The sequence below is a fragment of the Erinaceus europaeus genome, chromosome 16 (genome assembly GCF_950295315.1).
Source record: "Erinaceus europaeus chromosome 16, mEriEur2.1, whole genome shotgun sequence".
Classification (NCBI taxonomy): Eukaryota; Metazoa; Chordata; class Mammalia; order Eulipotyphla; family Erinaceidae; genus Erinaceus; species Erinaceus europaeus.
In genome coordinates, this window is record NC_080177.1 from 68,519,577 (window position 1) to 68,542,171 (window position 22,595).

At 45.7% G+C, this 22,595-nt stretch overlaps 2 protein-coding genes across 5 annotated transcripts; one reads left to right on the plus strand and one right to left on the minus strand.

Annotated features, from left to right (window-relative positions):
* Positions 1-4,645: 4,645 nt before the first annotated feature.
* TINF2 (TERF1 interacting nuclear factor 2) lies at positions 4,646-10,286 on the plus strand. Of its 3 annotated transcripts, none has more exons than XM_060175292.1 (9): positions 4,646-5,132; positions 5,283-5,387; positions 5,496-5,597; positions 5,676-5,783; positions 5,870-5,966; positions 6,116-6,563; positions 6,664-6,731; positions 6,837-6,922; positions 10,179-10,286. In XM_060175292.1, exons 1-9 carry the CDS (start codon positions 4,941-4,943, stop codon positions 10,263-10,265), a joined length of 1,293 nt encoding a protein of 430 aa, XP_060031275.1. In that variant the 5' UTR covers positions 4,646-4,940; the 3' UTR covers positions 10,266-10,286. The 3 variants fall into 3 exon arrangements, with proteins under 3 accessions (XP_060031275.1, XP_060031276.1, XP_016049523.1); XM_060175293.1 differs by lacking the exon at positions 10,179-10,286 and adding an exon at positions 7,417-7,593; XM_016194037.2 differs by lacking the exon at positions 10,179-10,286 and adding an exon at positions 7,054-7,267.
* On the minus strand, positions 8,054-22,593 carry GMPR2 (guanosine monophosphate reductase 2). Of its 2 annotated transcripts, XM_007537557.3 has the most exons (10): positions 22,363-22,593; positions 17,665-17,778; positions 17,403-17,522; positions 11,910-11,993; positions 11,563-11,736; positions 10,625-10,706; positions 10,434-10,540; positions 10,212-10,254; positions 8,950-9,109; positions 8,054-8,504 (listed from the first exon to the last, which is right to left on the minus strand). In XM_007537557.3, the coding sequence occupies exons 2-10, from the start codon at positions 17,749-17,751 to the stop codon at positions 8,315-8,317; spliced, it is 1,047 nt and encodes a 348-aa protein (XP_007537619.1). In that variant the 5' UTR covers positions 17,752-17,778; positions 22,363-22,593; the 3' UTR covers positions 8,054-8,314. The 2 variants fall into 2 exon arrangements, with proteins under 2 accessions (XP_007537619.1, XP_060031277.1); XM_060175294.1 differs by lacking the exons at positions 17,403-17,522; positions 17,665-17,778; positions 22,363-22,593 and adding an exon at positions 14,739-14,834.
* Positions 22,594-22,595: the final 2 nt, after the last annotated feature.

Here is a 22,595-nt window from a genome sequence, read left to right on the forward strand (position 1 = left end):
AGGTGGTGAAGCAGGTCTGCAGGTGTCTGTCTTCCTCTCCCTCTCTCTGTCTTTCCCTCCTCTCTCCATTTCTCTCTGTCCTATCCAACAACAATGACAGCAGTAACAACAGTGGCAACAATGATAAACAACAATGGCAACGAAAGGGAAAAAATTTTAAAATAATAATAAATAAATAAAATTTGGGGGGTTGGGGGGGTTGGGCGGTAACATAGTGGGTTAAATGCAGGTGGTACAAAGTGCAAGGACCGGCATAAGGATCTCAGTTCGAGCCCCTGGCTCCCCACCTACAGGGTAGTCACTTCACAAGCGGTGAAGCAGGTCTGCAGGTGTCTCTCTTTCTCTCCCCCCCCGTCTTCCCCTCCTCTCTCCATTTCTCTCTGTCTTATCCAACAATGACATCAATGAAACAACAAAAACTACAACAATTAAAAAAGGACAACAAAAGGGAATAAATAAATATTTTTTAAAAATTGGGGAGCTTGGGTGGTAGCACAGCAGATTAAGCACACATGGCGCAAAGCGCAAAGACCAGCGCAAGGATCTCGGTTCAAGCCCCTGGCTCCCCACCTGCAGGGAGGTCGCTTCACAAGCAGTGAAGCAGGTCTACAGGTGTCTGCCTTTCACACCCTTTCTCTGTCTCCCCTCCTCTCTCAATTTCTCTCTGTCCTATCCAAAAACAACAGCAATTACAACAATAATAGTAATGACAACAACAAGGGTAACAACAAGGGCAACAAAATGGGAAAAATGGCCTGTAGGAGCAGTGGATTCATAGTGCAGGCACTGACGCCCAGCAATAACCCTGGAGGCAATAAATAAATATCTTTTAAACTTTTTAAATATTTATTCCCTTTTGTTGCCCTTGTTTTATTATTGTAGTTATTATTGTTGTTGTTATTGATGTCATTATTGTTGTATAGGACAGAGAGAAATGGAAAGAGGAGGGGAAGACAGAGACAGGGAAAGAAAGATAGACACCTGCAGACCTGGTTCACCGCCTGTGAAACGATCCCCCTTCAGGTGGGGAGCTGGGGGCTCGAACCGGGATCCTTATGCTGGTCCTTGCACTTTGTACCACCTACGCTTAACCCGCTGCGCTACCACCCAACTCCCCGTGTTTATTATTTTTAAAGATAGTTTTAAAAGATTTTATTTTTTTATTATTATTATCTTTATTTATTTATTGGGTAGAGACAGTCAGAAATCAAGACAGAAGGGAAGGATAGGGAGGCTGAGAGACAAAGAGACACCTACAGCACTGCTTCACCACCTGTGAAGCTTTCCCCCTGCAGGTGGGGACTGGGCTCGAACCCACGTCCTTATGCATTGTAACATGTGCACTCAACCAGGTGCACCACTATCCAGCCCCCATAAAAGATTTTATTTATTTGAATGAGAAACAGAAAGAAAATCCATTGTTCAAACCACTGTACTATCTCCCCAGATATGGATATCTCTATGCTGGGGCTTTACTGCTCTCAAGATGACCTAACAGTGAGAAACAGGGAGAGAGGAAAAGACACTATAGTCTGAAGCTGTCACCAATGTGGTGCCAGGCTCGAAACTGGGTCACGCATATGGCTGACTAAGAAGCCTCCGAAGTGACCTATCTTGCCAGCCAGCTATCTTGGCAGAGAGAACTGTTTAACATGTGAAAGGAAGAAAAGTGCATCAATTTAGATTTCTGTATTCAGAATCAATCCTTTAAAAAGAGCTAGAGAGACCTGCAATACTGCTGTAGCACTATATCGCCTCTTGTGAAGCATCCCCCACTCCCTTACTACAGGTGGGATGGGGTTTGAACCTAGGTCCTTGCACATAGTAATGCGTGTGCTCTACCAGATACAACATTGACCAGTCACTTTGGGGCTATCCCATGGGAAGTTGAATGTATGGCTCACCTCAGAAGATTAACTATGTTTAAGACTGGGAAGAATAGCTAGGGAAGGAGATGGTCCAAGGAAATAGTAGTTTCACTAATTTGTAATGCAGGTGATTCATTCATTCATACACTGTGTGCCAATTGCTATACCTGATGAATGGAAATGGGAGCCAAGAAAAAAGTCAACAAAGGAGAGAAACCAGCAATACAGTCAATTAAACTAACAGATGAACTGGAATTAGCACACTACAGGGGATGTTTTCCTTTAAAATTCCATTAAGACAGGGCTGGGCAGTGGCGCACCAGGTTACCCTCACATAGCATGCACGAAGCGCAAAGATCCCAATTCCAACTCCCCCACTCCCACCCTCGCCCCACTCCCCACCTGCAGGGGGGTCGCTTCACAAGCGATGAGGTAGGTCCGCAGGTGTCTCAACTTTCTCCCTCTCTAGCTCCCCCTCCTCTCTCAGTTTCTCTCCTAGCAAATAAAAAAGGAAAAAATTGCCACCAGGAACAGGGGATTAGTAGTGCCAGCAACGAGTCCCAGAGATAACCTGGAGGCAAAAATAAATAAATAAATTTCCATTAAGACAAAAAAAAAGTAGTAAGTACAGAAAAGCACACACACACATTTCCTAGGCTTTTCCATTGTCATCAAAGAAATCTAGGCTAACAATGTTCTCAAAGTTAGTAGTTCACACTTTCTTAGAGCTGTTTGGTTTTGCTTATTAATTAAAGCGAGGGAACCAAAGCAGCTCTTCTGTGACTTCTGTGACATCTGTGGTCCAGGCATGAACGCAGGAGCTCACACACCTAAGTCTGGCGCCACCTCCAGGGCCTCGTAGTTCATTTCTTATTGTTATTAATGTATTTATGTAGTTCATTTTTTAAAAACATTTTATTTAATTTATATATATTGGATAGAGAAGTTTTGTCTGAATGGGGGCAGGGAGACAAGGAGAAAAACACCTGCAGCACTGCTTCACTGCTTATGAAGCTTCCCCCCTGCAAGTGGGGGCCGGGGTCTTGAACCCGGGTCTGTACACTGTAATATGTACACTCAGCCAGCTGTGCCTCCACTCAGCCCTTGTAGTTCATTTTTTAATTTTTATTTAGTTATTTGATACAGAGAAACTGAGAGGGGAGGGAGATAGACGGGGGAGAGACAGAGAGAGATACCTGCAGCCCTGCTTCACCACTTGTGAAGCTTTCCCCCTGCAAGTGGGAACCAGGGACTTGAACCCAGGACCTTGCACACTGTAATGTGTGTGCTTAACCAGGTGTGCCACCACCTGGACCCCACGAATCCACTGCTCCTGGAGGCCATTTCTTCCCTTTTTGTTGCCCCTGTTGTCATTATTATTGTTGTTGTTATTGCTGTTGTTGTTGTTAGATAGGACAGACAGAAATCGAGAGAGGAAGGGAGACAGAGAGGAGGAAAGATAGACACCTGCAGACCTGCTTCACCGCCTGTGAAACGATTCCCCTGAAGGTGGAGAGTAGGTGGCTCCAACCTGAATCCTTATGCCCGTCCTTGTGCTCTGAGCCGCCTGTGCTCAATCCTCTGCGCTACCGCCCAACCCCCCTGTAGTTCATTTTTTAAGAGCGGGCGCCCTCTCCTGTTTTGTAAAAGGAGCAGTTACATTTTTACTGGAAGAGACGCTAGGATTTAAAGAATAGTATTGCCTTGGGCAAGCATTTTGGTGGAAATCGGGCGTCAGGGAGCAAGTGACTTCACTGTGGATGAGCCATCACAAGCCAGGGCCGGGGAGAAGCCCTATCCCACTAGGGAAAGACAGAAACAGGCTAGGGGTATGGGTCGACCTGCCAACGTCCATGTTCAGCGGAGAAACAATTACGGAAGCCAGAACTCCCGGGAGTCAGAGGGCAGCACAGCGGGTTAAGCGCGGGTGGCGCAAAGCGCAAGGACCCGCTCCCCACCTGCAGGGGAGTCGCTTCACAGGCGGTGAAGCAGGTCTGCAGGTGTCTGTCTTTCTCTCGCCCTCTCTGTCTTCCCCTCCTCTCTCCATTTCTCTCTGTCCTATCCAATGACATTAATAACTACAACAATAAAACAACAAGGGCAAAAAAAGGGAATAAATAATTAAATAAATTAATTAATTAAAATAAAATAAAAAAGAATCTCCCAATAAAGAAGCCAGAACTCCCACCTTCTGCACTCCAAAAGAATTTTAGTCCATAGCCATGGTGGAAGGGAAAGGGTAAACGATAGAGGAAGTAAACCAGAGGGCTCTGTACCCTCATTCCTCCACCAGGACCCAAAGCTTTTGTCAGATTTCTCTACCATCACTGAAAGGGAAGTGAATCTGGAAAACACCAGAGGAAGCCAGGCAGTTTCCCTTATCTGAGAGAGAAGGAAAAAAGAAAGAAAGAAAGAAAGAAAGACACCCGGAAGTAGGTGTAGGGGTGACTTAGGAAGTGAAGGTAGAACAGTAAAAAAAAAAATGGAGAAAAAATATATAGACATAAATATATAAAGAATCATCCCATATCTGTGACCTTGGGGGAAAAAAGCTGCAATTTCCAGTGGAAGGGGATGGGACACAACTCTGGTGGTGGGAATGGTGTGGGATTACAACCGTTATCTCATAGTTTTGTAAATTACAATTAAATTAAAAAAATATCAAACCACTAATAAAAAATAAATGGAAAAAAAAAAACAAAAAAGCCGGGGCGGAGGCACAGGGCGACAGGGGGCGTGGCCGTAGTGACGTAACACCGCCCCGGCGCGGCCTTGTGACGCGCGCGCTTCCCGCCGGGTGACGCGCGGCTTCCTCGCTGCGGAGATGGGAGCGAGGTAGCGCTGGGCCTGCAGTGCGGCGGCGCTGAAGGCGAGCAGCCTGGTGCGATCACTGCGGGCCGGCTTTTCCACTCGGGCTCCAGCCCGAGCTAGGAGGAGACTCACCCCCCCCACCCCACCCCGGAACCCTGGAAGGCCGTAGAAGGGCGCCGATCAGAACAGCGAGCCGCTCCGCGTCACCGCAAGCCCCGCGGCGGGGAGGGGCCGGGCAGCTCCGGGCGGAGCCCGCCAGCCATGGACACGCCCCCGGGCGCCGGCCCGGCCTCCCTGCGCTTCGCCGCCGCCGGCTGCTGGCAAGTGGTGCGCGGACGCTGCGTGGAGCATTTTCCGCGGGTCTTGGAGTTCCTGCGGTGCTTGCGATCCACTGCCCCGGGCTTGGTTCGCTACCGTCACCATGAGCGCCTGTGTATGGGCTTAAAGGCCAAGGTATTGGAAACAGACTGGGAAGAGGAAAAGAGATGAGGGCTGGGCAGACGTGGGAACCTCTTTTGACAGCTGATCACTTGGCGGTGGGACCCATCGGAAATGATCAGCTTGTTCCCAAGTGGGGATTTTTGAGCTCACTGCCCTTCACAGCTGGTGGTGGACCGGATCCTGAAGGACCGGCCTTGGGCCGAGGTTCTGAGTGCCCTGCAGCAGCACTTCCCTGAGTCTGGACCCGCAGTGCGGGACCCCAAAATTGTGAGTAATCACCAGTTATTAAGCCCAAAGTGAACAGCGCCACCAAATCGCTCCTCCCCCAGATCACTGGATCTTGATTCTAATTTCTGCCTTCCTTATACACGACAGACAAAACAGGACCTGAGGAAGATCTCAGAGGCACAGGAAACCTTTTGCCAGCAGGTGAGGCAGCTAGCGGAGGCCCCTGTGGATCTGGCTGTGAAGCTGCAGGTGAGACTAACTGGTTTTAAGTTACAACGTAGCGACTTTCTCTAGTCCTCTTCTCACCTGCTTTTCTTCCCCTTGTAGGAACTTGAACAAGAGTATGGGGATTCCTTTATGGCTGCCATGGAAAAGCTGTTTTTTGAATATTTGTGTCAGCTGGAAAAAGCACTACCCGCTCTGGATACACAGCAGGTTTTGTTGGGGCAGAACACGGAAGGGCAGTGTGGGGTATCTGTGTTGAGGAAAAGATCTTCATGGCTCTCTCACCCTACACACAGCTTCAGGATGTGCTCAGTTGGATGCAACCCGGAATTTCTATCACTACCTCTTCTGCCTTCAGGCAATATGTAGTGGACATGGGCTGGCCATTTCCAGGTACCAGAATGATGTGGGCAAACTAGGAATTTGGGGGTGGAACATTTAGCCTGAGACCATTTGGAATAGCCCATTGGAAGAGTCATATGAGTCTGAGACACAAGAAACAACCTGTTGCTGTCTGTTCTTTATTATTATTTTTTTTTCAGAGTGTTCTGTTAGTAATTCAGTGGACACGAGAGAGTCCATGGAAAAGAGTCCTCCTCAGCAGCCAAGACTAACATTCCACAGTCCTCTGCTGGAAGCCAAGCCCAGCCCACACCTTCCTAAGGGACAAGCCACAAGGAAAAACGAAGAAGCTTTGGCTGGCCACCACTTCAATCTGGCCCCTTTAGGTCGGCGAAGAGCCCAGACCCGATGGGCATCCATTAGGGGAAACTATAAGGAGCGCCCCACAGTGAAATTGTTCCCCTTTCGGAATCTGGGTCCATCTGTACAGCCTGAGGACAGGGAAGAACATGGGGGACACATGGAAGACCCTGCAGGTGCTGTGGGCAAGAAAGCTGCCTCCAGTGGAAAGTCAAGGGGTCCGCCCCAGGACCCAGGGGGAAGGGCAGTGGAGAGCTCAGTTGACTTTTCTGCCTCAGAGCAAAAGGAGTGAGTGTTTGGAACCAAGTTGCTTCTCCTTACCAGCAGCAGCACATGCCTAGTCTGCTGCTTTCCCTCACCCTGTCTTCTTTGCTTGCTTCCGCCTCAGGAACTGCTCAGATTGCTCCATGGGCTCCCTGAGATTGTCCCTGTCACCTTCAAGAGCCAGAATCCCAGGTAGGCATCTTGTATCAGGACTGGATCAGAGAGCTCATCTGTTGGGGACTCTTGAGGATCCAGGCTCTCCTCAAGAGTAGCCTGATTCTAGTTTCCTTTCTGCAGAGTGTCCTTCACCTATGTGCAGCTCTGTCGTTACCATAGGGGACTTGGTTTTGGATTCTGAAGAGGAAGAAAGTAGCCAAGGAAAGGTGAGTAGGTAGGAAGAGCAAGCTGGGGAAGGGAATGGACTGAGCAAGAGTGGAAAAACCACACGCCTCAGCATACAGAAAGTGCAGGGGATGATTTCAAGTGATAGACTCTTCGGCCCCCTTCTCTGCAGGAATCCCTGGAGAACTATCAGAAGACAAAGTTTGACACCCTGATCCCCACCTTCTGTGAATACCTCCCCTCCTCTGCACCTAGTGCTGCCCCTTCCTGTGTCCACAGAAACAGTCCTAGGCGCCTGTGATGGGACTGGTATGCCCTCTGCTCTCTGCCTGTCTCCTCAATTCTGCACACATCTTAGTGGGAATAAAGTGGAATCCCAGCCCTGAGTTGCATGACTGTATTACTGACATTACTTTGTAATGCTTGGTGATCAAACTTTGCAGTTGTTAAAACATAAATAAATATAAGCAAACACTCTCTTGGTGCAAGGAGAGGAGATTAAGACTTCTCTAAGCTAAAGTATGTCATTCCTTAGAACCAGAAGCCTTGTCTCCAGGGCTAGAAGAATTGTAGCCTGATTTCATATCACTTGGAAAGTCCCATTCAGAGGTGCACAGAAGCGTGACCAGGGTTGAGAACCTTCAAGAGAAAGTCCTTTTGTTGTTCCAAAAACTGTATGTGTCCTGATGCCAGAATATACATTGTAAATTCTCGTGCTGCCTGTGGGTTGTGTTGTTAGAGTTTGTTTGTGGGGGGGGGGGGAGGTTTGTTGTTCCTGGGGTTTCACCACTCCAGGAAGACTTTTTCAGATGAGAGAGAAAGCCATCATAACACTGAAATTTCTCGCACAACCTGAGTTGTGTCCACGACAGAGGGAGTGCTCTATCTGGCCTGCCAAAATGGAGCTACTTGATGGGAAGAGTATTCACTGTCATTGGCCCTGCTTGGTCAGTGTCAGTTCCACCTGCCATAGCATCCAGGTGCTGGCCTTGAACTCAAGGACCACCTTAGGCCTTGGAATCTCTTTATTCAAGTATTCAGAGTGTAAATACATCTTGAGTCTTGGGCATTTTCAGATTATCAAAGGTACTATCCTGTTAAGTGAAGCTGCTTAACAAAACGTGATTCTAAACATCTACCTCCTCCAGATCAAGGTCTGATGAAACACTTAGGAGTCAATCAGCATCATTTCTTCCATTTAATAATCTTCAGACTGCTAGGTCCCCATATTCCTGGTTGATTACCTTCCTTGCTTTCTGTCCACTGAATGTCCTGGGCGTTTTGTGTGCAATGACAGAAAAGTAGAATCACTACAGGGAGCCCTCAGGATCGAGGTGCCAGGGAGTATGGGTGTACTCACCAACTACAGTAGCTGGGACAGGTGGAGGCCCTGTGGGGATGCTGGCACCCTGGAAGGGCAGACCTGTCTAAGTCTAGCTGGCATCACTGAAGACGGGATTCACCTGCTGGGTGACCCGGATGAAGGTAGTCCTCCGGCTCAGCTCCTTCAGCTTAGCCGCTCCCACATAGGTGCACGTGGAACGGATGCCTCCCAGGATGTCTTTGATGGTGTGTGCCACTTCCCCTTTGAAGGGCACCTCCACTGTCTTTCCCTCTGAGGCCCTGAGAGGAGGAAGAACATTCTTAACCTTTTTCTTCAGGATTCCTTAATTCCTCAGTCTCCGTCATTGAGCTTCAGCTCACCACTTTTTTTTCTTACTTGTATATGTAAATATATACATGTACATATATTTTTTGCCCCCAGGATTATTGCACTATGAATCCACTCCTCCTGGAGGCCATTTCCCCAATTTTTTTGTCCTTGTTGTTACTATATTATTATTTTTAATTAATAGGAGGGGGAATGAGAACCAGAGCATCACTGGCAATGCCATGCCAGAGAGTGAACCTGGGACCTCATGCTTGAGAGTCCACAGCTCAAGCCGCTGAGCCACCTCCCAGACCACCACTGCTTTTCTCCCAAGGCCTGTACCATCTAGCCTCCAGCAGTCACCTGACTCAGTCACATTGTCGAGAACCCTGAGCACCCGCCCCCTCCCCCACATACCTGTAGTCAGCCACACCCCCAGCATACTTCTTCATGGCCATTTCAGAACTCATTCCATAAAAGAGCTTGTACTTCTTGCCATCCCTCTCGATGAGCTCACCACCTGACTCCTTGTGCCCAGCGAGCATGCCACCCAGCATGACAAAATCAGCCCCGGCCCCTGCCAATATCAAGGGAGAGAAGAACGTGGCTGGCCCAAGTCCCCACATGCCCATGCTCAGAAGCCACACACATTCTCAGTCCTGACGGTGACCCCAGCATCTCCTTAAGCTTCGTCTCTGACTCAGCCCACACAGGCCTGCACTGCCCCAGCCTCTACTCCTCAGCTGGCCTATTTCCCTGAGAATTTCAAAAGAGCCTCTATGGCGCCAGGTGGTGACATGCCCAGTTGGACACACATGCTACAATGTGCAAGGACCCAGATTCAAGTGCCCAGCCGCTACCTGCAGGGGGAAATTTCACAAGCAGTGAAGCAATGTTGCAGTTGTCTTTGTCTCTCTCTCCCCTTTCCCTCAATTTCTATCCAATAAAATAAGTCAAAAGAGCCTCTGAAGAGACCCTGCCTGGCTTCTTTCTGCTTGCTCCCTGTTGCTGCTGCCTTTGCCGTCTTGTGGTCATTCTCTTATACTGTGCCCAGTGGATGAAGCCTAATTTAAAGTTTCCAGGAGTAAAGGTCTCCAACTCAAGGAAGGATAACCCGGGAAGCTGTGGGAGGTAGTTATTCAGCCCCACTGCCCAGAGCCTGATCTTGGTAATCTGGGGTGGAGCTTAGGCACCTACACTGTCTCAACAGCCTGGGGAGATGGTGCAGAGGGCCTTGGACCACACTGGAAGTGTCTGCGTCAGAGTTCAGGACACCCCCTGCTGGCCTGAAGTCACTGGTTCTGGCTAGGAAGGATGTGACAGCTTTCTGAACCTTTCCCAGCCCCGGTTCTAGAGTCCTGGACATGACTGGGGGTTGGGCGGTTGTGCAGCAGGTTAAGCGCACATGGCTCAAAGTGCAAAGACTGGCTTAAGGATCCTAGTTTGAGCCCCTGGCTCCCCACCTGCAGGGAAGTCCCTTCACAGGCGGTGAAGCAGGTCTGCAGGTGTCTCTCTTTCTCTCCCCCTCTCTGTCTTCCCCTCCTCTCTCCATGTCTCTCTGTCCTATCCAACAAAACAACAATAAAGGCAACAAAAGGGAAAATAATTTTTAAAATTAAAAAAAGATGACTTAAACTTTTCTACAGGATTCTCCTTCCAAGTCCTCCCAGCATACTTACCAAAAGCCTTTGCCACATCCCCTGGGCAGCTGCAGCCTCCATCCTGCAACATAAGGAACACTATGAAGAGACAGATGGCTCTCCTGAGTCCTTTTCGTGATGTCCCCACAGGACACAGGGACCCAGGCATCCTGACCGCTTCTATCAGAGCCTGCATACTGGGCAGGAAACCCAGCTGTGTGGCAGCGGCACACCCCACCCCGCCCCGCCCCGGAGCCTTACTGAAATGATGTGACCTTTGAGGCCATGAGCAGCATCCGCACACTCCATCACCGCGCTGAGCTGCGGATACCCCACTCCAGTTTTCCTCCGGGTGGTGCACACAGAGCCTGAAAAGAGCGGCAAGAGCATGAAGCATGCCATAGGTGCTGAACACTAAAGGCACGGCCAGCGGTCCCCGCGAACCAACTCACCTGGTCCAATTCCCACTTTGATGATGTCAGCCCCTGAGAGGATGAGCTCTTCCACCATCTCGCCTGTTACCACGTTCCCTGCCTGAGACAGGACAATCAAAACTGTTCTAAGGGTCAGAAGGGAGAGGAGCCCACGCACGTGGCTCAGTGGCAGAGCACGTGCCTCTCCTGTGAGGCTCTGGGCTAGAACCCGAGGATGGGGGCAGGGGGTGGGATGGAATGGGACGGGACAGGACAGGAAGGGACGGGATGGGACACAATGGGAAGGAAGCTGCATGCTAACATTTCCCCATATACATAGTACATCTGGCCTATGACCTTCCAGCAGTATTACAAAGAAGGGTGCCTGTACTCGGGCTCCCCCTACTGGGCCCTCTGAGGGCTTCCAGACTAGTTACTTCAAAGGAATTCTTCTCAAGCAGAAGTGGGAGTGAGTGACCACTGTAAGAACTGGCATACAACCGGACCAAACTCACATCATTTATGGTATTTATCTCCCCTACCCTGCCAGGAGTCCCAAACATATCCTGTCCTGAGCTGTTAGGACCTAAAACCTCTGGTTTCCAGAGTCCCAGGTTCAATCCCCCACAACACCATAACCAGAGCTGAACAATGCTCTGGTTAAAAAAAAAAATGTCTTGGGAGCCGTACAGTGGTACACCACAGGGAGCACACAAGGACCCGTGTTCAAGCCCCTGCTCCCTACATGTAGTGGGGAAGCATCATACACAGTAAAGCTGGTCTGCAAGTCTCTTTCTCTCTCTCTCTCTCTTTCTCTCCCTTTTATATCCCCTCCCTATCTGTCCTATCAAATAAAATGGGAAAAAATAGCTGCTGGGAGCAGTGGATTTGTAGTGCCGGCACCAAGCCCCAGCAATAACCCTGGAAGCAATAAAGAAGGGGAAAAATATCTGAACCACAGAGCAATAGGAACTTACCATGATGGTGTGTTGAGGGAAACGCCTCCTCACGCCCTTCACAAACTCAACAAAGTGTTCAGAGTAGCCATTTGCCACATCCAGGCAGATATATTTCACCTGAGGAACAGCTTCCAGGATGCATTCCAGCTGCTCAAAGTCAGAAGAGCCTGTGCCCGAGCTGGCGGCCAGGTGCTGTGGGAGCAACAGGACCATAGGTAAGGACCATCGACCAGTGAGTGGTCTAGCAGAGGGGCCTGAGGAGGAGCCAGTGGAGGGTAGGGAGGTAACGGTTGGTGCCCAGGAAGTAAAAAATCAGATTTCCAGAAAACTGGGATAAGGAAGAGATTGGGTAGTCCCCACGTTACCTCTAGACAGTCTGGGTTCTGGCTGGCAAACTCTTGCCACTGTTCCAGGTTGTAGTGCTTATGCACAGCAGTGAAGAGGGAGAACTGAGGAGAAGAGAGCCATCAAAAAGGAGAGAACTTTATATTAGAGTTTTGTTTCCTAGAAACAGTCTTTTATATTATTTTAACTGAAGAAGGAAAAAGCTGACGTTGGGAAAGCACTGAAGTGGTAAGGCTGTGATTTTAGTTTAACCATTATTTCCCCCTACAAATCCCAACAGCGCTGTTTTGTTTTGTTTTGTTTTGTTTTGTTTTGTTTTGTTTTGTTTTGCTTTAACCATAATCTTGTATTTGTCAAACCTTCCCACCAGTTCTGAGTCATCTGAACTAGATATCTACTAACTGCTAATATGAGTGTTCCGGGCTTAAAAGGTGGTAGGGACAAGCAGCAGAGCAGACAAGATTCATGTAGAGGCTGGACAGAGCCAGTGTCTAGCTGTACTAACATACTTTTGGCCTTTCTCTTCTTTCTTTTCCTTCTTTTCCTTCTCTTTCTTTCTTTCTTTCTTTCTTTCTTTCTTTCTTGATCAGCTCTGGCTTATGGTGGTGCAAGGGATTGAACCTGGGACTTCGGAGCCTCAGGCATGAGAGTGTCTTTGCATAACCATTATATCTACCCCATCCTTTTGGTGTTTTCTGGTCCACTTACCAGTGAGTAATTCAGTGGGTTTAAATGCTCACAAAATAAGATCATTTTGTTTTTTACTAGAGCACTGCTCAGCTCTGGCTTATGATGGTGCTGTGGATTGAATCTGGGACCTTGGAGCCTCTAGCAGGAAAGTTGTTTGCATAATCATTATGTCATCCCACCCCACCCCCCAAAAAAAGAGAAAAGGTAAGATCATAAGATTAATGAATAAAATGCTACCCTAGTCTCTCTCCATCTTCACCCAATGCCTTTCTTAAGGCATTGACCAATTTGAAAAGGCTTATTCTGGGCCAGTGAAATAGCTCACTTGCATAGTGTACGGCCATGACATGCACGCAACCCAGGTTCAAGCCCTGCCCCTACCACATCAAAGGAAGCTTCAGTGCTATGGTCTCTTTCACTTTCTCTGCCTCTCTTAAAATAAATAAATAAATAAATACACCTCTTTTTTCATTCAAGCAAGTTAGGATATAAAGACTCATCAGCCTTGCACACTCCCTTGCTCAACATATAACAGCCAATATCCCAATACTTTGACAAAGGCATTCAAAGCCTTCTGCTTTGAAAGTGCAGACATGGAAACAAACACTGCCAGGAAGCAGACTGAGACAGTGCACATCCTCCAGCTGGCACGAAAGCCAAAGAAGTCACATCCTAGCCAACAGCAAGGAAGAGTGACTGCAGAACTCAGAGATCACACCATCAGCACTGCCCAGCTAAAACTAGTACCGGGTCCAGCTTTCTCACTGACACTCTGCCCCCACCCCACCCCCAACATGCTGACACAGGGAAATCACTCTAGGACGTTAGCTGACCTTGGAGATATGTCAGCGCACTGTAGTAGGATAGGCATGTCCAGTTATAAAATAAGCTAGAGATATTAAAATAGATATATATATATTTGGGGCCAGTGGTGGCACCCCAGGCAGAATGCATGTTACAATATTCAAGAACGTCTACAGCCATACCACCCTGAACACGCCAGATCTAGTCTGATCTCGGAAGCTAAGCAGGGTTGGGCCTGGTTAGTACTTGGATGAGAGACGATACTCAAGAACCTGGGCTCAAAACCCCACCCTCGCCTGCAGGACAAAAACTTCACAAGTGCTGAAGCAGTGCTAGAGGTGCCTCTGTCCAACAAATAAATACATAAATAAACTATTAAACAAACAAAAAAAGTGCTTGATTGTACCCAACCCTTTTATTTCTGTGAGAGCTGGCACCACCTCTAGAGTTTGATTTTTTTTAATTTAAAAAATTTTAAATTATCTTTATTTATTGGATAGAGACAGCCAGAAATCGAGAAGGAAGGGAAAGACAGAGAGACACCTGCAGCCCTGCTTCACCACTCGTGAAGCTTTTCCCCTGCAGGTGGGGACCGGGGGCTCAAACTTGGGTCCTTACGCACTGTAACATGTGCACTCAATCAGGTGCGCCACCGCCAGGCCTCCAGAGTTTGATTTTCGTAAATTAATTTATTTTGGATAGAGACAAAGAAATTGAAATGGAAGGCTGAGAGAGAGGGAGAGAGAGACAACTGCAACAATGCCTGCAGGTGAGGAGTGGGGGCTTGGACCTGGGTCCTTGCACACTGTAATGTGTGCGCTCAACCAGGTGCACAACCATACGGCCTCTTAAGAGTTTGATTTTTTTTTTTTTTAACCAAAGCACTGCTCAGCTCTGGCTTATGGTGGTGCAGGGGATTGAACCTGGGACTTTGGAGCCTCAGGCGTGAGATTCTCTTTGCATAACCATGATGCTATCACCCCCCCCCAGAGTTTGAATTCTTTAGCATTCATCAGTAGAGCTGAAAAGCCAGTCTCAAAGCATCAAGGCATGTACTACAGCATGTCTGTCAATGCCCAAGTCAAAGTCAGCATTTCCAAGCCAGTGGGCAGGGCAAGAGGACAATGGACAAAGGGGGACTGCCCAGCAGTAAGTAAATGGCCTCAGTCTTAATGTACTAAAGCTGCAGAGCTACCCAACTCAGAGGGTGTCAGAAGACATTCCACAAAGACAGCAGTCAAGGCTAACTCCCTAAGGCTAACAGTCACATAGCAATAGCAGAATCCATCAAGCGTGCTTTTGTGGATTAACTGAATAGTACACACATCCCCAGGAGGCCCAGAATAACTCTCTACCTTCTCAGCTGCCACTATAGAGGCAGGTACTATTACTGACAGGAGCAGCAGCTTCCAATAACCTGTATAGAAGAAAAACATTCCATTTTGGGTAGATCCCAGAAACTCCCAGGATCCCAAGACTTAAAATTAACTACACTTGTTTTGCCATTATATGACCTGGGGAGAGAGAGAGAGAGAATGAACTCCAAAGCATCACTCATCACTCTGGCACATGTAATGCCAAGGATTAAACTTGGGATTTCATGCTTGAGTCCAATGATTTATTCACCGTGTCACCTTGGAGGAGTCTTGTCTTTTTTCCTGTACTACAAATCCACTGCTCCTGGAAGCTATTTTTCCCCTTTTGTTGCCCTTGTTGTTTATTATTATTAGATAGGACAGAGAAATCAAGAGAGGAGGGGAAGACAGAGAGGTAGAGAGAAAGACAGATAGACACCTGCAGACCTGCTTCACCCCTGCAGGTGGGGAACCGGGGGCTCGAACCGGGATTCTTATGCCGGTCCTTGCACTTTGCGCCAAGTGTGCTTAACCCAATGCACTACCGCCCAGCCCCCCTGTCTATCTTTCTATCTGAAAAAGTCAGCCTGGAACAGTGAAGCCCCAGTGACAAAAACAAAAAATTAGAGGAAGAGGGGTTGGTGGTGGCACACCTAGTGAAGTGCTCACATTACATGTACAGGAACCTGGGTTCAAGCTCCTGGTCCCCCCACCTGTAAGGGGAAAGTTTTATGAGCAGCAGAGCAGTGCTGCAGGTTTCTCTCTGTCTCTCCCTCTCTATATCCCCCCTCTCAATTTCTCTCTGTCAAATAAAATAAAGTTATTAAAAAAATTAGAGGAAGACTAGGATAAAAAACAGAAGGGGAAGATAGAAGGTATAAAGAAACTTAGTAAGTTCTCTCTTTTTTAAAAACAGTAACTCCCCATTTCTTTTTTAGTTTTTTTATTGTTGATTTAATAATGATTAATAAAACAGTAATCCCCATTTCTTTTCCCCCATTTCTTTTTCAAATTTTTTATTGTTGATTTAATAATGATTGACAAGACTGTAAGATAACAGGAGTACAATTCCATACAGTTCCCACCACCAGTGTTCCATGTCTCATCCCCTCCATTGGAAACTTCCCTATTTTTATTTATTTATTTTTATGGCATTAATGCTTTACAGTATAATCATTGACATATGCATACAATTTCATTATCTAATAGGCCCCCAGAGTTTTCTTCCTATCCTCCCTTCTTTCCTCACTCTCCTTCCCCATGGTGCAATACATCATGTCCTATTTATTTTTTAAAGGTTACTTTTATTCTTTATTAATGATAGGAGAGAGGGAGAAGGAACCAGATCATCACTCTGGCACATGCAAAGCTGTGGGTTGAACTCAGGTCTTTATGCCTTTAAGTCCAATATTTTATCTCTGTACTACCTCCCAGGCTACTAAGCTAACCTCTCTAGGTTCATGAGTTAGGGTTTGTTGTGAGCAGATGGGCAGGGCCTTGCAGACACCAGTGTTTCTGGGACAGCTAGGGACAGCTTTAGCTGATTGCTGTTATTTCAGCTGAGAAAGGAGATGTCACAGGACCACCCCAGTCATCCACGGAGTTTCCCCAGTGCTCCTGCATGATGCTAGGGCTTATGCCCAGGGCCTTGGGCATGGTAAGGCACTTACTCTACCAAATGAGCTATTTCCTGGGCCCCAGAAATTTTTGAATGCTGACACTGTAGTTTCTGGAACAAATCAGCAAATGTTTAGGGTTCTGAGTGGATGGATATGTGTGATTTGAAGTGGGTGATCTGAATGGTAGGGGAGACTGGCATGTTATATAAGCTGCTGGTCAGAAAAGAAGGAAAATTCTGGGAGTTGGGCGGTAGCACAGCGGGTTAAGCGCACATGGCATGAAACTAGAGGACTTGCTTAAGGATCCCAGTTCGAACCCCCAGCTCCCCACCTGCAAGGGAGTCACTTCACAAGCAGTGAAGCAGGTGTCTGTCTTTCTCTCCCCCTCTCTGTCTTCCCTCCTCTCTCCATTTCTCCTATCCGGCAACAACATCATCAATAACAACAATAATAATAACTACAACAATGATAAAAACAAGGGCCACGTGGCGCAAAACGCAAAGACAGGCATAAGGACCCCGGTTTGAGCCCCTGGCTCCCCACCTACAGGGAGTCACTTCACAAGCAGAGAAGCAGATCTGTAGGTGTCTATCTTTCTCTCCCCTTCTCTGTCTTCCCCTCTTTTCTCCATTTCTTTCTGTCCTGTCCAACAACAACAACAATAAAACAACAAGGGCAACAAAAGGGAATAAATATAAAAAAAAAAAAAAAACAAGGGTGACAAAAAAGGAAAATAAATAAAATAATTTTTAAAAATGAGGGAAAAGTTCTGTTCATATCAGAAAAATTGCGGTAAATTAAATAATAATAAGAGAAAGAAAAAGAAAAGAAAACTAAGAGGTAAAGCTTATCTTTAAATCTCACTAACTCAGATGGCCCTTTGACTTGTCAGATAACAGAATCTTGGTACCTGTGAAAATAGCAAATTAGAGCACATTTACTGCCAGAGAGCTGACCAGGGGTGGGGATGGGGAATGCGAATACATCTTTTCATGCATCCCACAAAACTGACATCAGTGAGACAGGGGCATGAGGGAAGTCCTACCTGACAGAGAGCCTTGGCCATCTCAAAGGTGCCTACGGTATCCATGTTGGCAGCAATGACAGGGATCCCAGTATACTGCTGCTTTGAGTTCCGAAACGAAAAGGATCTAGTGAGATCCACCTATAGATATGAAAAGAAAAGTGAGCATCTCATTCATTAAAAATAAATAAATGTACTGCCAGAAGACAAAAGCCAGGAATATGTCTCATTCCTGGCCCAACAGGAGTTTGGGTCAAGAAAAGAATTAGGGAGGCAGGCTCACCTCACTTCGTGACTTAAGGGTGCTGCGTTTGGGCCTCAACAGGACATCCTTGAAATCCAGTTTAATGTCATTGTCAATGTGAGGCATGTTGGAAGCCTAGTGGTAGCAACAAATCTGAAAACAGGAGGAGGAAAAGTCAGTGGTGGGGAGCTGAACCAATCTTCCATGAAATTATTTTTTGAAGATGTATTTTAGTGGCGCACCTGGTTGAGTGCACATGGTATAATGCGCAAGGACCCAGATTCAAGCCCCCAGTCCCCACCTGCACGGGGAAAGCTTTGCAAGTGGGAAGCAGGGCTGTAGGTGTCTCTTTCTCCCTTTACCCCTTCCTTCTTAATTTCTGGCTATCTCTATCCAATAAAGACAATAAATAGATAAATAATAACAATATAATACATTAATATATATGCTAATGTTATTAACTAGTTATATAATACTAATTACATATTATGATATATAGTGATAGTATATTATATATTATATAAATGCACTATATATTATATAATTAATATATTGGTATTAATAAAAATAAGTAATATTTATGTATGTGATATGTTGTATGATATACAAGTGTATGTTGTATATTATATAATAAATATACTATTAAGAAAATAATACTAAGCAAACAAAAAACACAAACAGACAGATACAAACACTTAGATGCTTCACTGGTCACTTCTCCAAAGATATACAGACACCCAATAGAAACGTGATATTGTCATTATGGAAAGTAGTAAGGAGATCCTTCAAAATATTTAAAATAGAAATTCTATACAGCCCAATTAAACCTGCTTCTGAGTTTTAGTCCCAAAATTATAAAATGCAAAACCACAAATTTGGGGCCAAGTGGTGGGGCACCTGGTGCAGTGCGTGTATTGCCATGGACAAGGAACTAGGTTCAGACTCTGATGCCAGCCTGCAGTGAGGAAATTTCTCTCCCTTCCCTTTCCATGTCTCCCTGTATCAACAAAAGGAAGAAAAAGAAAAAAAAAGAGGGGCCACTGGGAAGGTGGATTTGTGGTGCAGGCACCGAGCCCCATCAATAACCCTGGTGGCAATAACAAATAAATAAGGGGCTAGGTGACGGTACACCTGGTTAAGCGCATACATTACTATTTACTGTATGTGCAAGGACCCAGGTTCAAGCCCCCTCTCCCCACCTGCGGGGGTGGGGGGAGATGCTTCACAAGCCCCTAAGCAGGTCAGCAGTTGCCTCTCTTTCCTCACTATTTCCCCCTCCCCTCTCAATTCCTCTCTGTCCTATCAAATAACAGGAAGGAAAAAAAAAAAGGTCACCAGGAGCAGTGGATTCATAGCGTCGATACCGATTCCCAGCATTAACCCTAGTGGCAATAAAGAATACAATAATAAAAGCAAAATGAGAAATCTCACCCCATATATACAGTAGCATTAATTACAGTAAACAAGAGCTATGTGTCCATGAACAGAAGGTTGGATAAAGAAAACGAGGCACATGCATATAGTGGCCTACTGCTAAACCATTAAAAACGAAAGAACTAAGCGCGCGTGGTGCAAAGCGCAAGGACCGGCTGAAGGTCGAGCCCCCGGCTCCCCACCTGCAGGGGAGTCCCTTCACAGGCGGTGAAGCAGGTCTGCAGGTGTTTGTCTTTCTCTCCTCCTCTCTGTCTTCCCCTCCTCTCTCCATTTCTCTCTGTCCTATCCAACAACGATGACAAGAATAACTACAACAATAAAACAACACGGGCAACAAAAGGGAATAAATACATATTAAAAAAAAAAAAAAAAAAGAACGAACAAAAGAAAGAAAAAATCCTGATATTTGCCACAGGGATGGGCCTAGAAAGGGTTATGTTTAGTAAAATACACCATGGACAAAGGCAAACATAAGTATTTTGCTTATTTGTGTTATATAGAGAAAAACCGACGAACTAAATATAACAAAAATTAAATTTTGCGATAAGATGCAAATTGACGGTTATCAGAAAGGGGGTGTGTCAGTCAAGTAAAAAGGAACAATTATATAGTGAAGGACAAAGCTTTTAGTGAATTCAACTCAGTATATATACACAGGTTGCTTTTTAGTGATGCACACCAGAAACCTACCCAAAAGTCACAACCCAAAGTTAGAAGGGGGAGGGGGCAGGCTGAAATGCGCTCCCTTAAGAATGTCACTCTGACCTTGCCTGCAGGTGCGATGACCCTCATCTCCACCCCTGTAATATAATAAGTATGAAACAAGAATTGGGATGGAGTCTCTTAAGTGCATGCCTTTTTTTTTAAATTTCTTTATTGGGGAATTAATGTTTTACATTCAACAGTAAATACAATAGTTTCTACATGCATAACATTTGCCAGTTTTCCATATAACAATACAACCCCCACGAGGTCCTTTATCATCCTTTTTGGACGTGTGATCTCCGTCCCCCCCCCAACAAACCCCAAACCCCAGAGTCTTTTACTTTGGTGCAATACACCAAAGGACAAATTTCTTTTTTTTTTTTCTTTTTATTGGGGAATTAATGTTTTACATTCAACGGTAAGTACAATAGTTTGTACATGCATAACATTCTCCAGTTTCCCATATAACAATACAACCCCCACTAGGTCCTCTGAATCCTTCTTGGACCTGTATTCTCCCCACCCATCCACCCCAGAGTCTTTTACTTTGGTGTGATACACCAATTCCATTTCAGGTTCTACTTGTGTTTTCTTTTCTGATCTTGTTTTTCAACTTCGGCCTGAGAGTGAGATAATCCCATATTCATCCTTCTGTTTTTGACTTATTTCACTCAACATGATTTTTTCAAGGTCCATCCAAGATCAGCTGAAAATGGTGAAGTCACCATTTTTTACAGCTGAGTAGTATTCCATTGTGTATATATACCACAACTTGCTCAGCCACTCATCTGTTGTTGGACACCTGGGTTGCTTCCAGGTTTTGGCTGTTACAAATTGTGCTGCCAAGAACATATGTGTACACAGATCTTTTTGGATGGATGTGTTGGGTTCCTTAGGATATATCCCCAGGAGAGGAATTGCAGGATCATAGGGTAGGTCCATTTTTAACCTTCTGAGAGTTCTCCAGACTGTTCTCCACAGAGGTTGGACCAATTTACATTCCCACCAGCAGTGTAGGAGGGTTCCTTTGACCCCACACCCTCTCCAGCATTTGCTGCTGTTACCTTTTCTGATGTGTGACATTCTCACAGGAGTGAAGTGATATCTCATTGTTGTCTTGATTTGCATTTCTCTGACAATCAGAGACTTGGATCATTTTTTCTTGTGTTTCTCTGCCTTTTGGATCTCTTCTGTGGTGAATATTCTGTCCAAGTCCTCCCCCCATTTTTGGATGGGGTTATTTGTTGTCTTGTTGTTGAGTCTGGCAAGCTCTTTATATATGTTGGTTATTAAACTCTTATCTGATGTATGACATGTAAAGATCTTCTCCCATTCTGAGAGGGGTCTCTTGGTTTCTATAGTGGTTTCTTTTGCTGTGAAGAAGCTTTTTAATTTGATGTAGTCCCATAGGTTTATACTTGCCTTAGTCTTCCTTGTAATTGGATTCGTTTCATTGAAAATGTCTTTAAAATTTATGCGGAAAAAAGTTCTGCCAATATTTTCCTCTAAGTATTTGATAGTTTCTGGTCTAACATCCAAGTCCTTGATCCACTTGGAATTTACTTTTGTATTTGGTGAAATACAGTGATTCAGTTTCATTCTTCTGCATGTTTCAACCCATTGTTTCCAACACCATTTGTTGAAGAGACTGTGCTTTCCCCATGTAATAGTCTGGGCCCCTTTGTCAAAGATTAGATGTCCATATGTGTGGGGCCTCATTTCTGGGCTCTCAATTCTATTCCACTGGTCAGTGTGTCTGTTCATGTTCCAGTACCAAGCAGTTTTGATGACAATGGCCCTATAATACAGTTTGAGATCTGGGAGTGTGATGCCTCCGGTTCTGTTCTTTTTTCTCAAGATTGTTTTGGCAATTCTAGGTCTTTTCTGGTTCCAGATAAACATTTGTAGCATTTTTTCTATTCTCCTAAAAAATGTGCTTGGGATATTGATGGGGATAGCATTAAATTTGTAGATGGCTCTGGGTAGTATATTCATTTTGATGATATTAATTCTTCCAACCCATGAACATGGAATATCTTTCCACTTCTTTGTGTCTTTTTCAATTTCTTTGAGTAGTGACTTATAATTTTCAGTATACAAGTGTTTCACTTCCTTGGTTAGATTTACTCCTAGGTATTTTATTGTTTTTGTTGCTATAGTAAAAGGAATTGATTTCTGGATTTCAATTTCTTCTAACTTAGTGTTTGCATAGAGGAATGCCACTGACTTTTGAATGTTAATTTTGTAGCCTGACACCTTACTGTATTTCCTAATGATTTCCAAAAGCTCCTTGCTGGATTCCTTAGGGTTTTCTGTGTATACTATCATGTCATCTGCAAAATTTATTTCTTTATTGGGGAATTAATGTTTTACATTCAACAGTAAATACAATAGTTTGTACATGCATAACATTCCCCACTTTCCCATTTAACAATACTTAAGTGCACGCCTTTTAACCCCATTACTCTTCCTTCTTCCCGCTCCAGGAAAGCGAAATTGAGTTAGGGACAGAAGCTGATGGTGGAGAGAAGCAACAAATTAAAGGGGGCCGGGGTTAGGAGTAATCACATAATCAGCTTCCGGAATAGGGGTACTCACTTCCTGTTGTTGTAGCTCAGGTGACAGTTGATCAAAACTCTTTACTTAGCTTCTACTCTCGCGCAGTTCCGCTGAGCCTTGTGGGTCACGCCAGCGAGTTCCGCTAAAGCCTGCGAGAACGATTAACAGGAATCCCAGAGTTGGCAGGTGTCTTCTGGGTAATAGAGTTCATTCACAGCTACTGCCATTGGAGCCGAGGAACAGGAGACTACAATTCCCAGAGTGCAACGCGC